Source organism: Sminthopsis crassicaudata, chromosome 3, assembly GCF_048593235.1.
Source record: "Sminthopsis crassicaudata isolate SCR6 chromosome 3, ASM4859323v1, whole genome shotgun sequence".
NCBI lineage: Eukaryota > Metazoa > Chordata > Mammalia > Dasyuromorphia > Dasyuridae > Sminthopsis > Sminthopsis crassicaudata.
Window position 1 is genome coordinate 650,754,960 of NC_133619.1, and position 14,530 is coordinate 650,769,489.

Here is a 14,530-nt window from a genome sequence, read left to right on the forward strand (position 1 = left end):
GGTAATTCCAAACTGATTTATAGAATAGTCATATCTATTTAGATTTCTATTGATGTGACTGTTTTTCCCACAATCCCTCCAACCTTTTTCATTTTCTTTTTTGGTTATCTTTGTCAATTTGATGGGTGTGAGATAGGATCTTAAAATTCCTTTCATTTGGATTTCTTTAATTAATAGTGATTTTGAGTGTTGGGCTTTTTGTTGTTGTTGTTGTTGTTTTTGGTTTGTTTGTTTTTGTTTTGTTTTTGTCATAGCTGTAGTTTGGATTTATTCTTCTGAGAAATACCTGTTCATATCATTAGATAATTTAGCAATTGGAAGATGACTTTTGTTCTTATAAATTTGAATGAATTCTTATCTATCTTGAAAATGAGATCTTCATTGGGAAACTTGTTGTAAAGATTTGTTTTTCCCCCTGTAATTTCTTTCTCTTACAGTCTTAGCTTGATTGGATTTGCTGACATAAATTTTTAAGTTTTATGTAATCAAAATTTTTTTTTCTTTTCTGTGACTCTCTCTAGCCTTCATTTGGTTCTGAATTTTTCTCTAATCATAAATCTGATAGTTTTTTTTTCATTTTTAATGATTTTTTTTTTTTTTTTTTGTAATTAAGGACACATATCCATGTGGGAATTATTTTGGTATAAGGTTTTATGCATTAGATGAAATTTAATTTCTCCCATACTGCTATTTTGTCCGCAATTTTTGTCAAATAACTAGTTTTTATCCCAGCAATTCATTGAATACTAAGATATTATCAACATTTCCTTGTGACCAAAATGCTTTGAGAATTACTAAGTTGAGGCTTAGTTCTGCTAGGCTCCTTCTTTCCAGGTTAAGAATCATGGAACCCAAGACAATCTTTCCCACTGTACAGTACAGGAGACTGAGGCTCAAGCCCCGAGCCAAGGCCCCAAAGCAGTATCTGCTCTTGACCTGAGGCTCACTGACGTCCCATCAGGGCTGGCCTTGTCATCTGGTTGCTGCTCTCTGGTTGGACTTTGGCCTGGCTCTCCTCCGGAAACCACGTTGATGGGGGTGTTATTTCCCCCCAGGGTGAGGCTGAGTAAAGGGAAAATTCAGAGTGGGGCTCAGAACGCCACATCCTGTACCTTCTGTTAGCCATTGGCCCATTCGTCCACCCATCCATCCATCCGTCCATCTGTCTGTCTGTCCGTCTGCCTTCTCACACACACCAGGAGCCGTCATGGCCCCCACACTCTCTGTCCTGCTGAGCCTGGGTGAGTCCTAGGGAGAGGGGGGCTTTCACAGCTGGGAGCCCCCTTAGAGAGAAGCACCCCAACCCCTAACAGCCCACACACCCATTTTCAAGAGGAGCAAACAGGATAAGTGACAGGCTTGAGATCTCACTGTAAGTTGGGGACAGAATTAGGATATAAATGAACTCCAGGTGCCCCGTCTCCCTTCTGGCTCTAGTCCCCAAGGCCTCCCTGCCCTGGTGGGGGGGGTCTGGGGGGGGAGGATGTGAGCTCTGGGGCTAATGGTCCTTTCTCACAGGGCTGTGTCTGGGCCTGGGGACAGGAGACCAAGGTGAGTGCATCCCCCCACCCCACGAGTCTCTGCCCTTCCTTGCTCCTCTTCTCCTCCTAGCATGGCCCTCCCAGCAGCCCCAGGGGACCAAGGTCCGAGGGGTCTGGGATAGGCTGATGAGGTGGCTAGAAGAGGTGGAGGGTCACGGGGTGGCAGGGAGAGGGGCATCCCCCCGGAGCTCTGGTGGTCCTCCTCTTCCAGGCACTTTCAGCAGACCCTCCCTCTGGGCTGAGCCCAGCTCTTTCATCCCCGTGGGAACAAACGTGACCCTTTGGTGCCGGGGCAGTGCTGGGGCCAAGCGGTACTGCCTGAGCACTCCCCGGAGCTCTAAGTGCAGCGCCCCGTCCTGGCCCAGAGGGGAGGGCAAGTTCCTCATCTCGTGGGCCACAAAGGAGGACGCGGGGCACTACCGCTGCTTCTATCCGGCCGCGTCCCAAAGCAGCCACCCGCTGGAGCTGGTGCTGACAGGTGAGGGGGGCCCAGCCAGGCCCGGGGCCTCGTCTGCTCGACTCAGAGACTCAGTCACTGGGTGATCCTGGGACCTGCTCTTTGCCTCAATTTCCTCATCTGTAATATGAGGATAAAAAGATCAAATCAAATAAGAATTATCAAGGTGCTTAGCACAGAGTAGGCCTGATAAAAACTCATTCCCTCCCCCCCCCCCAGGCCCTGTCCTGAGCCAGGGGCCAGGAGAGCAGGACTCTAGTTACCCCTTGGCTCCAGGGCCTCTTGGGGCCCTTCAGACTCCTCCATTTGGGGGCTCCAGCCCGGGTTTTTGCTAAATTTTTGAGCCAGGTCAACGACAGAGAGCCATTGTCCTGCCCCATCCTCCCCAGTTCAGGTCCCAGCAGGGGTGGGAGGAGCACAGTTCCCATGAACCCGGGGCTTTCCTTCGCTCCCAGGGATACACGAGAAACCGAGCCTCTGGGCCCAGCCCGGCCCCTTGGTGGGCACCGGGGAGGACGTGACCCTACAGTGTCGGGCCAAGTCCGGCTTGGACAGGTTTGCCCTGTACAAGGATGGAGTAGCCGGCAACTCCACCAGCTTCCAGTGGACGTCTCAGGCCGACTTCCTCATCCCTGTGGCCACCCCCGCCCGGGAGGGCACCTACCGGTGCTACAGCTTCTCCAGCAGCTGCCCCCACCTCTGGTCGGCCCCCAGCGACCCCCTGGAGCTCAGCGTTGTGGGTAAGGCGGCCTCCCCCGGGGCCGGGCGGCAGCTGTGGAAGGTGCAGGCCGGGAGGCTCTGTCTGGGAGCCAGAGTCCGGGCCACTTGGGCTGGGGTGAAGACCATCCCAGCAGGCCTGAAAGGGAAAGGGAGGGGGCTCAGCCAAGAATGAAAGGCCAGGAAGTGAGGGCCGATAACGAGAGACCCTCAGAGGAGACAAAAAAGAGCCAGGGAGACATGGGAAGATTCTGTTTTGGTCACAGGAGGGGATAGGAAGCCAAGCTGGAGAAGGGGACGGGGAGCCCTGAACACCCTTCCCAGGGGTTTGGCTGAGGGAGGGGGCACGGCTGAGCAGAAGGGAAGGGGAGAGCCAGGGGCTGATGGTGGGATCAAGCTCAGAGAGAGAAGGGAGAGGGGCGTCCCTGACCCCTCTTCTGCCAGAAGGACCACTCTAGCACCCAAGACTCGAATGAGAAAATGGAGCACGAAAGGGGATTCGAGGGACAGAATAAGCACAAAGGGGCTCATGAGGAACAAGAAGGATTCTGGACTTGGGGTCGTTTAAGTTCAGACCCTGCCTCAGACACTTCCTAGCTGTGTGACCATGGACAAGTCCCATCCTCTCCCTCCCCACCCCCCTCTTCCCCCCCACCCCCCCCACCCCCGTCCCTGAGTCTGTTTCTTTGTCAGGCCGTCCAAGTCCTAGGACCTCATCAAGTCTAAGTGAGGCCCAGGAGGGAACGACACTTACTTAATGTCACACAGCAGCTTTTGGGGGCAGAGGCAGCCTCAAGGGCTGCCAGCCCAGGGCACTCTCCCCCAGCACCTTCTGCCCTCTCCTAAGCCCTCTCTTGTTCTCGCGCCCAGAAACCTCTCCGAGACCCAGAACTCTGGACCACCAAGTGGGTGAGTGACTCAGAATCCTTGGATTCCCAGGACAGATGGACAGAGATGGGGCTGGATGGGCAGAGGCTGCTGCCCACTTTTCTGCCCCCTCTGCCAGGGGGGCCCCCAGCCCCTCCCTTCACCCGCAGCCCCTCAGAGCCTCCTCAGCCTCCCCCACCTCCCCAGTCCAGCCCGCCTCCAGGTCCACAAGGGGGTAACCCAAGTGGGAGATGCGTCCCCTCAGAATGGGGCCTCCCATGGGCAGGTCACAGAAGCATGAAAACAGAGTTGTGAAGGGGCTGCCAAGTGAATAGAGCACCAGGCCCCGAGTCAGGACACGCGCTAGCTGTGTCAGTCTGGGCTGGTCGCTCTGCCCTGGGACCAGGTGACCACTTGGCCGGTCCCTTCACCCTGGTTACCTCAGTTTCCTCATCTGAAAATGTATTGGAGAAGGAAATGGCTCCAGTATCTGCCATGAAAATCCCTTATGGGGCATGAAGAGTTGGACGTGGCTGAAAATGGCTGAGCAATAACAATAAAGGGATTTCAGCCATTGGCCAGACTGGCCCATCCTCCCTAATAATCCGTGCTTTCCCAGAAAAGCGGTTGTCTAGCCTCTGTAAAAAGCTCCCAGCAGGCACAGGGACCCCACTCTACTCTAGACAGCCCATTGCACTTTGGGATATTTCAAGTTTTTAGCAGTTTTCCCCAAATCAAGAGAAAACCTGCCTCGGTCGGTCCTCTCACAGTGTCTCCCTTCCCTGCACGAGTGGGTCCCCAAGGGCCAATCTTTGTCTCGCCCTCAGCTGGGGGCTCCAAGGAGCAAGGAGCCGCTAACTCTGCCTCTTTCCCACCTCCCTTTTCATCTGTAGCTCCCTCGGGGCTCCTGAGGCTCCAGGAAGGGATCCTGATAGGCGCTTCCCTTCTTCTCATCTTGCTTTTCCTCTTCCTCTTCCTCCTCTTCCACTGCCAGCATTGGGTCAGACTCGGTGAGTCCTGGGAGCTGGGGCTGGGCTGCAGGGAGGGGCTGACCCAGGACTGATGGAGCAGCATGACCAAGACCCTCTGGACCCTCCTTGCAGAGCCCCAGGGCAACGAGGCACAAGACAACGAGACCCTGCAGAGGTAGGGACCCGGAGACCCCCATTCCCCCCGAGTCCCTTTCTCCCTCCTTTTTCCTCATGAGCCTATCTTCTTCCATAGCTCTAGCCCAGTGGAGGCCATGCAGGAACAGATCTTGTGTAAGTAAGAGCGGGGAAGGCTGGGTCTGATGCCGGGCAAATCCTGATCCCTCTTCTCTCCTCTCACCTGCAGACACGGTCGTGAAGAACAGCAGGCAGAACAGACCCAAGCACCCTGCTGTGAGTCCCTCAATTCATTTCAACAATGATTAAGCACCTACTGGATACAAGGCACTATACTAAGCGCTATCCTTCCCTAAAAGACAGGCTGACCACTATCTGCTCTCCAGGATGTCACCAAGTTCCCCTTCTGGCCCCAGCAGTGAGCCACGCTTGGACTGTGTCCAAGCTCTGTAGGCCATCACTCGCTACCCCCACCCCAGTGGGCTCCCGGCTCATCCCTTCTCCTTCTCCGCAGGCTGGAGACCTCCAGGAAGTGACCTATAGCCAGGTGATGCCCTTGAACCCAAGCCAGGACCTTGCCTGGGCCCCCCTCGAATCTCCACTCCCCACCGGTCATCCAGGGACTGAGCCCGTTCCTGAGGAGAGGCCAAGGAGAAGGGCAGAGCTCTCTCCACTCTCGCCGTGGCACCCGCTGAGCTAGCCTGAGCAAGGAACCCCACGAGCCCCAGCCTTGGCATCCGGGAATTTCCAAAAATGCATTAGCTCCCATGTCCCAAGGAAAAACAGGGCACAAAAGCCAGCAGCGGGCCCCGTTTTAGTGCGTGACCCTCGACCTTGCAGCCAGAAGGCCAGCGGAACAGCTGCCCTCCCCTTCGCTTTCCCCCACCTGGATCATGGGCACTGCTTCCATCCAACGGTCTCTACGTCCTTCCAGTCCCTGCCAGGCCCATCAGCCCGCCCCGTGTTTCAGGCTCAAAAGAGAAGGAAGGGAGACACGGTAGCAGCTAAGAGAAGGAAGTTCATTTGGTCATAGAAGATCAGAGGGAGGAAAGGGCACCCCAAATCCAGTGGGACTTAGGTGTCCTCCTGTGGGCCGGGTCAGCACTCATTAAGCACCTGCTGTGTACCAGGCACTGTGCTAAGTGCTGGGGTCTCCTCCTGAGCTGGTCACGGCAGGAGGCTGAGGACCCTGAGCCAGGGAGCTCTTAAGTATGGTTTCAGTTCCTTTTAAGGGACAATTACGTGGGGCAGGGGCTTGGCAATGGAATACTATCAGCTCAAAGGAGATTATAAATGTGAGGAGCAGGAAATGAACTGATGCTGAGACCAATAAAGGCAGTGGCTGCTGTGGCTGTTCACGAGTTCAGTCATGTCTCTGTGACCCTGCCTGGGGTTTCCTTGGCCAAGATGCTGGAGTAGTTTGCCCGTCTCCTTCTCATGCTATAGATGAGAAAACTGAGGCAGGCAGAGAGGAAGTGGCTTGCCAGGCTCGGCCGCTGACTGCAGGCCCAGGGCCCTGGCCGCTGCCCCACGGACTGCGCCTTTCCTTGGGCCCACATCTCCTGCCTCCCCTCCTTTCCAGGGGGACACAGGTCCTCCCCCATCCCCAGGGACTCACGTACACACTGCACAGTCAGGAGAGGGAAGGAAATGAGGGCACTGAGGCGGGCCCCAGGGCATCTGCAACCCCTGCCCCAGATGGCCTCCTGTCCCGACTGCCAGCTGCCTTCCAGGAAGTCCCATAGCCAGAGCCGCTCCCCCAGCAGCTGGTCAGGCAAGGGGTGGGGAGGCTCAGGGAGAGGAAGGGGCCGGCTGGGACCCCGGGAGATTCCTCACTCTTTGGACCCCAGGGAAGCTCCTCATTCTCCTTTACAAAGCAGGAAGGAAAGCGTCCCTGTAGCCAGCTACAACAGTAATATCCCTTTGTAGGAATCAGAGGGGGAGAAGAGGGGGAGCTGGTACTGTTCCACCCCTTGAGGCAGCCCAGGAAAAAGAAGCAAATTTCCCCAACTGCCCCCTCTGCCCCTCTCTCCTTCCCTCATGGTGGGCAGATTCCCACCTCTCCCAAAAGGCTCCCCTCAGGGGCTGAGCTTCCTCTGGGGGGCCTGTGAGCCTGACAGCTGAGGGTGAGAAGGGGGACCGAGTCCTGGGGAGATGGCAGCTAATATTCAGATGTGCTGGGGCTGGGGTGGGGGGAGGGAGGCCGGCCATGAACCTGAGAAGTGCCAGCCTATGGGGGCTGGATGGGGGTAAAGAATTCAGAATTCCCCCTCCCCCAAGACCCCCAGGGGCAGGCCAGCCTAAGGCACCTGCCAGCTAATGAAACAACTGATGGGTTTAAGGGAGGGATTCAGCTCCCCCAGACCCAAGTATCCAGGCTTCTTCCTCCAAGATCCCTCCTGCAAGTTCTCCACATGCTCCCCTTCTCCTTTTACTTCCGGGGGAAGCAGAGATTGCCTACACCAAAAAGGCCAGGTTCCCCTGTCCAGACACTATAGCTGCAGACTTGTATCTAGATTTGGTACAATGTCTAGAACATAGGAGATGCTTAATAAATATGCAGTAGCTATTAATTGGCCCTGTTATCAACTGCCATCAGGAGATCCTGGGAAGACTCAGACCAGGAAAGGGGATCCAGCCCTTCTTCACGGCCTAGGGTGGCAGCTCATTTCCTAAAACATAAAGAGAGCAAGTCTGACACTCATTAGCAGCATCTCCCGCCGTCCGGGGCCAGGACAATCTGCTTCACTCGATTTTGAAGCACATATTAAATACTCAAGTAAGACTTTCAGCTCCTAGGATGGGTCCCTAGAGAATAATGCCATGAAGCGTATTGTAGGCACTAAGGGAGTGTGACTCCTGATTGGCTGAAAGTCTGATGAACCCTCAATGTCCTCTGTCAATAAACTTCAGAGAGCAAAGACCAAAAGATGAGAGAGGAAGGATGGAGAGATGGAGAGACAGACAGGGAGAGAGGCACAGAGAGATGGAGACAGAAACAGATGATACAGATAAGGAGAGAGACAGAAATATACAGAGAGAAACAGAGACAAGGAGACAGAGACAGAGATAGAGACACAGAGAGAGAGAGACAGATGATACAGTTAGGGAGAGAGGCAGAGACAAAGAGAAATATATAGAGAGAAACAGAGATAAAGAGATAGTGAGAAACCACATAGAGAGACAGAGTGTAATGTTCTTCTCTAAATTATAATCGCTGTCTGAGAGCAGGTTTCTTAGGGGGCTTCTGGGAGCAGGTTTTGTTTCAGTTCAGTGTAATAACCCCAAATGCAGCCAGGAGACACTGATGCATTGTTGGTGGAGTTGTGAAAGAATCCAACTATTCTGGAAGCAATCTGGAATTATGCCCCAAAAGTTATGTAAATGTGCATACCCTTTGATCCAGCAGTGCTACTACTGGGCTTATATCCCAGGGAAATACTAAAGAAGGGAAAGGGACCTGTATGTGCCAAAATGTTTGTGGCCGCTCTTTTTGTAGTGGCTAGAAACTGGAAGTTGAATGGATGTCCATCGATTGGAGAATGGTTGGGTAAATTGTGGTATATGAAGGTTATGGAATATTATTGCTCTGTAAGAAATGACCAGCAGGAGAAATACAGAGAGGCCTGGAGAGACTTACATCAACTGATGCTGAGTGAAACGAGCAGAACTAGGGGATCATTATACACTGCAACAATGATACTGTACGAGGATGTATGCTGATGGAAGTGGATATCTTCAACATAGAGAAGAGCTAATTCAGATCCAACTGATCAATGATGGACAGAATCAGCTACATCCAGAGAAGGAACACTGGGAAATGAGTGCAAACTGAGAGCATTTTTTTTTGTCTTTTTTTGTTTTTCTCCCCAGATTATTTTTACCTTCTGAATACAATTCTTCCTTTGCAACAACAACAACAACAAAATTCGGTTCTGTACATATATATTGTACCAAGCATATACTATAAGATATTTAATATGTATGGGAATGCCTGCCATCTAGGGGAGGGGGTGGAGGGAAGGAGGGGAAAAATTCGGAGCAGAAGGGAGTGCAAGGCATAATGTTGTTAAAAAAAAATGATCTATGCATATGTACTGTCAAAAATGTTATAATTATAAAATTAATAAAAAATAGTTTTCAAAAAAAAGAAAGAAAAAAGATGAAAAAACAAAACAAAACAAAAAAAAAACCAAAAAAACAAATGCAGAAGTCCAAATCCTTCATTTTCTCCTTCTAAGTCTTGTCCTTCCTTGGGTCTGGTTAGCTTTAATAGAGGCCTATCTCTCTCCTTGGTTCCTAGAGCTCTTGCCACTAGTCCTTTGTCTCCACCAGCTTCAACCTCTTGTCCTCCCAATGTCTCCAGCCAGCGCAAATGTGGAAGTTGGAATGAATCTGACTCCGCCTCCAAGAGAGTAGGCTTGTGTGCTTCTGACTTATGAATCTCCCAAAGTCAATCCTAGTTGGGGCTCCTAGCTTATATATACTCTCTAAAGGTATGAACTCTAATGTGTGAACTCCTTTAAAGGTATGAATTAAGTACATAAGCATTAGCACCTTGTTTCAGGTTCTGGCCCATAACAAGAGAAAGACACATACTCACACAGAGACAGAAGACAGAGAGAATTTGAGAAAAACCAGGGAAGAAGCAAGACTAGAGTGAAACATGGCTCTTAACATGTCCTTTGATTCCCAGTGTCAATAGGCCCAGGAACTATAGAATTGCTTAAAGTGGACTTTCCCAATAAGAAATGCTCTCCTTGGTTGAGATGAGATTTTATCTTATTCTCAAAGATAACTTTTTTCTTTTATTTTTAATTAACAAATGTATTTGGAAGGAAGGAAAGAAAGAGGAAAGGAAGGAAAGAAAGAGGGAAGGAAAAAGGAAGAAAACCCTTTTTGACAAATATGCGTAGTCAAGCAAAACAAATCTCGGTCAAGCCCAAAAAATATATGCTTCGTTCTTTCTTCGTATCTCTCTTTTTAAATCATGTTACTGTGGATTGTCTGTTTTATTGGAGTTTCTCCCCCCCAACCAAAAAAAAAAACCCCAAAAACCAAGCATTCTAGTTTCATTTAATTCAATGTTTTTCTTACCTTTAATTTTATTTATAAATGCTTATTGATTGACCAGTAAAGAAAGTATTGTTTAGTTTGTGTCTGTCTGTCTGTCTGTCTCTCTCTCTCTCTCTCTCTCTCTCTCTCTCTCTCTCTCTCTCACACACACACACACACACACACACACACACACACACACACACACACACACATGTCTATCAAATGCTGGGGAGGATGGGTTCAACTCTTATGTAAATAAATAAACTGCAGCTCACTTATCCCTGTTTCCTCTTCTCGATTGATTTATTGACACTAGCTAGACAGCCTCCTAAGGAAATTCATGTAATATTATTCATGAACTTGGCTCATTATTTTATTCCAAAGTATATAGCTCACATCTCACTTCCCTTTAATATTTTTAAATTTGATTTCATGTGCAATGCCCTTTTTCTGGCCTTTGTATATGAAAGAACCTACTTCTGCTGTTGTTTCAGAACAATAAAAAAGAAATTAAAAAGAGAGGAAAAATCTTGTTGACTTTAAATAAAAGAAGATTCTTATTTCAGTTGCCCCAAGTCTTGCTTGTTTGTTGTCTCAGTGGTGTCTGTACTTTACCTCTCACTAGACCATCACCTGTAGGGTCAGTTTTTTCCTAATGTCCTCCCAACTTGTCTTGCTTTATCCTGACTTTATGTTATTTCTGCCACTCTAAAATTCAATTTGTGTCACTGTTTTAAGTTATTTTGAGGGGAATATGAGAGCCAGCGAATTTCTTGTCTTATTGCACCAAATTCCCATAATCCCTCCCATACCTCATTTTGTACCCTGGGTCCATCACATCTCTGTTAGGAGGTGGGCAGCGTATTTCATTACCAGTTTTCTAGATCTGGAATTAATCAACGCACTGTTCAGAGTTCCTAATTCTTTCTGAGTTGTTTGTTTTTACCATGTTATTGTCACAGAATAATTTATTCTCCTGCTTCTGCTCCCTTCACTTTGCATTGGTTCAAACAAGTCTTCCCAGGTTTCTCTGAAACTATCCCCTTTGACATTATTCAACTGCAAAATGGTATTCCATCCTATTCACATAATGAAATTTATTCAGCCCTTTAATTTCTGGGCTTCCCCTTAGCCTCTAGGTTGTTTGTTTTGACAAAAGAGCAGCTATGTTTTCATATCTATGAGACCCTTTGAGACTGTTTTTTAAAGGCTTTTTTGGAGTATAACTCTTACAGTTATTTTTATTTTGAGATCATTTACTCTGGAGTATTCTATTATCTACTCTAATCTGTACAATTCCCCCAATCTCTGTTTATTCTTTGGACAAATGTATTTGCTCATTAGTTGGAATTATTTTTTGTGTAATGATTATTTGATGGGAGGAGCTAACCCTAAAAGAGCATCATCTTCCTAGATATTCCTTCAGACTACTGCCCTCTGGACATGACAGGAAAGAGGAAGATTGTCCCAGGCTTTCCAGTTTTAAAACCAAATTCTTTCTGGCTATGCGACCCTTCAGAAGAGGTTACTTCCACTCACATGGCATCCTCTCCATCTTTCGAACTCCAAGCATGCCCAGAGGGTTATTTGTAGCAAATCTCCTATGTACCATGAACCAAGCTAAGACCTGAGGATCCAAGTCCAAAAAAAGAAAACCATCCTTGTCCTCAATGTACTTATACTCTAAGGCAAAGGGAAAGCTGTGCATCAAGGAAAATGAGCATCAAAAAAGAGGGTTTGTGTCTAAGGCAAAAGTTTTTAACTGTATCAGATTTAAAATTGCTAAGGAAAATATGCAGATGCTAAGAGGCAGAGGAAGAATTTTATCCTAGTCTTAATTCCAATTTCTTGCAATAAATATATTCTAAGGACATCTCAGGGAATCCCAGTGCACAGAGTACTGGGTCTGGAATCAGAAAGACTCATCTTCCTGAGTTCAAATCCATCTTTGATCAGGCTCCTGGTGGCTCTCCTGCTTCCCCCACTGAGACCAAGATCTGTCTGAAGGGTCTCCAGAAAGCTAGCTTGGGCCCCAGGCAAGGAGACAAACTATGAAGGAGACAATAAAGACTTTTGGACTTTAACATCTGGCTTTTCTCATGGTGATTACTCTGCTGAAACGAAGCCTGGTCCAAGACCTCCAGAAAGCTAACCAGAACATTACAGATAAGACTGAAAACTGAGCAACAATAAAAGAGTCTCTACTGCACTTTTACTTTCAGACTTGGGATTTTCTGTGTAGGTTCACATGCTCTTAACATATTGAAAATGCTTAGAAATGATTTTTAAAAATAAATTCTAAACTATGAAGGATAAGTTATTTTGAAATGGGCCAATGGAAGACTGGAAAAGTTAGAAAGGTAAAGGGTTTAGGGAAGGGAGAAAGAGATCAGGATTTTATATAAGTTCAACAAGATATTTTTTCTCTTTATAATTTCCTTTCTTGTTGTTCTGAATTTGACAAATAATATTAGATATGGGTATTTCCATATGATGTGGACTTACTTTTTTCCTCTGTCAGAAAGAAGCCCAGCTGGCTGGTATCAGGCGTAATCAATTCCTGGACTGTTTGTATAGAGTAATTGTGAGGATGGAACTCTTTATCAGCCTCCATTGTCTATCCCCAAACCTCTGGGCAACTTTAAACAACTTTTGAGATACTGATTATGGGGCAGCTAGGTGGCACAGTGGATAGAGCACCAGCCCTGAATTCAAGAGGACCCGAGTTCAATTCTGATTTCAGACACTTAACACTTCCTAGCCGTGTGACTCTGGGCAAGTCACTTAACCCCAGCCTCAGGGAGGAAAAAAAAAAAAAAAAAAAGGAGATACTGATTATCATGTCTTTTAGACTAATCAGAACTGATTACCACACCCCAACATAGCATTTGCACTCTTTCTGTTGTGGTTTGCTTGCATTTTTGGTTTTTCTTCCCAGGTTATTTTTATCTTCTTTCTAAATCCGATTTTTCTTGTGCAGCAAGATAACTATATAAATATATATACATACATTGTATTAAACATATACTTTAACAAGTTTAATATGAATGGGATTGCCTGCCATCTAGGGGAGGGATTGGAGGGAAAGAGGGGAAAAGTTGGAACAGAAATTTTTGCAAGGGTCATTGTTGAAAAATTACCCACGTACATGTTTTGTCAATAAAAAGTGTTAGAATTACAAGGTGATAACTCAGGTTGTCTGGACAATTCTCTGGCTCAGAATTCACACCTTTGGTTCAGGCCTTTGAAGGGAGTTTACACCTTTGGACTTCTGAGGTAGAGTTTACATGTTTAAAGGAGTTTTCACCTTTAGAGGGAACAAGTTCATTGGTTGAAGTGTTTCCCACAGGCCCCTGAGTTCTCACTAGCCCATGCTCTGCTGGGATAAAAGAGGAGGGCAGTCTGGCAAGGAGTGAGTCTAGACTGAGATTGAGTTTAGACGGAAGGAGAGAGTCTGGATTGGGGAAGGACAAGAGCTGGAGGAGATTCAGAGCCAGGATTCAGGAAGAAGAAGAGACTGGCTGGAGAAGAAAGCCAAGAAACCTGCTCACAGAGGAAAAGATTCTACAGAAAAGATCTCTCCTCCCAGAGAAGGATTATAACTGAGAGACCACAGGGTCTTTATATTTTGGCGCCCAACGTGGGGCAAGAACTTATTCTGAGCCCTTTGGAGGAGCTAGCCTGGACTCACATTTGACATTGACACAGGAGGCCCTGAGATGCCAAGCAAGCAGTACAACATGCGCTTCCCCGGGGGCCAGGATCAAGAAGATCATGCAGACGGACGAGGAGATCGGCAAGGTGTCTGCAGCTGTTCCTCTCATCATCTCCCGAGCACTAGAACTGTTTTTGGAATCGCTTCTCAAGAAAGCCGGCCAAGTGACCCAGTCCCAGAATGCCAAGACCATGACCATCTCCCACCTGAAACAGTGTATGGAGTTGGAGCAGCAGTTTGACTTCCTGAAGGACTTGGTGGCTGCCATCCTGGACATGAGGGGGGACAGAGAGGACAATCACCTGGACGGTGAGAAGGGAGCCCCGAGGGGCCGGAAGCCTGGGAGCAGCCAGAAAAATGGTGGTGCTGGAGGAAAAGGGAAAAGGGAAAGACAAAAAGCAGTCCGGCACAGACAGCAGGAGAATGATTCTGAGGACACAGAGACAGATGGGGAGGAGGAGATACCCCGGCCCCCAGCCCAACCCAGCGGGCCTCCGGCCCCGTTCCAGAGCCCCCCGGCCCCTTTCCTCCCCTTTTCCTTTATCCCACCTTTCCCTCCGGTCCCCCCTGGCCCCAGCTCCTCTGGCTCAGCCACCCCGGCTTCTCCAGCTCTGGCTGCGGCCCACCCAGGTCCTAGCGCCAGCCACTCTCCTGCGCCTCTGGGTCCTAGCCCCAGGGTCTTGACATTTTGGCACCCGAACTGGGGCAACCTGACAACCTGAGTTATCACCTTGTAATCCTACCAAAAAAGTTATTAAAAAAAAAAAAAGAACTGAATACCACAGCAGATGGAGATCCTACCCTGGATCAAACATGTACAAAAACTTCTCCAGAGTTGATTCTACTCACCATGGGTCCATAGAATGTATGCATATTTATCGACAACCCAAAATCCAGTAGACCTAAAAATGAACAGCTCCTGTTGTGAGAGAACTCAACAGGTATCACATCCAAATAGTACCCTTGAGTGAAACAAGATTGGCAAATAAAGGCCATCTTACTGAAATAGGAGCTGAATACACGTTGTCATGAGGAAAAGGAGAATCATGAAGGGGGTAAAATTTTTACA

At 48.4% G+C, this 14,530-nt stretch overlaps 2 protein-coding genes across 2 annotated transcripts; both read left to right on the forward strand.

The window, feature by feature from the left end:
• Positions 1 to 1,207: 1,207 nt before the first annotated feature.
• LOC141562647 (platelet glycoprotein VI-like) lies at positions 1,208 to 6,007 on the forward strand. Its single transcript, XM_074302651.1, has 7 exons — positions 1,208 to 1,241; positions 1,519 to 1,551; positions 1,753 to 2,019; positions 2,454 to 2,738; positions 3,586 to 3,624; positions 4,476 to 4,964; positions 5,203 to 6,007. Exons 1-6 carry the CDS (start codon positions 1,208 to 1,210, stop codon positions 4,643 to 4,645), a joined length of 828 nt encoding a protein of 275 aa, XP_074158752.1. The 3' UTR covers positions 4,646 to 4,964; positions 5,203 to 6,007.
• A 7,458-nt stretch (positions 6,008 to 13,465) lies between these two features.
• On the forward strand, positions 13,466 to 14,183 carry LOC141562648 (uncharacterized). Its single transcript, XM_074302652.1, is given in 2 exon segments — positions 13,466 to 13,495; positions 13,497 to 14,183. Coding segments are annotated over 2 exon segments (717 nt in total).
• Positions 14,184 to 14,530: the final 347 nt, after the last annotated feature.

Coding starts and splice junctions, on each gene's coding strand:
- LOC141562647 (XM_074302651.1), top strand. CDS start 1,208: ATGGCCCCCACACTCTCTGTCCTGCTGAGCCTGG. Junction 2,020..2,453: donor GCTGGAGCTGGTGCTGACAG/GTGAGGGGGGCC, acceptor CTTCGCTCCCAG/GGATACACGAGAAACCGAGC. Junction 3,625..4,475: donor AACTCTGGACCACCAAGTGG/GTGAGTGACTCA, acceptor TTTCATCTGTAG/CTCCCTCGGGGCTCCTGAGG.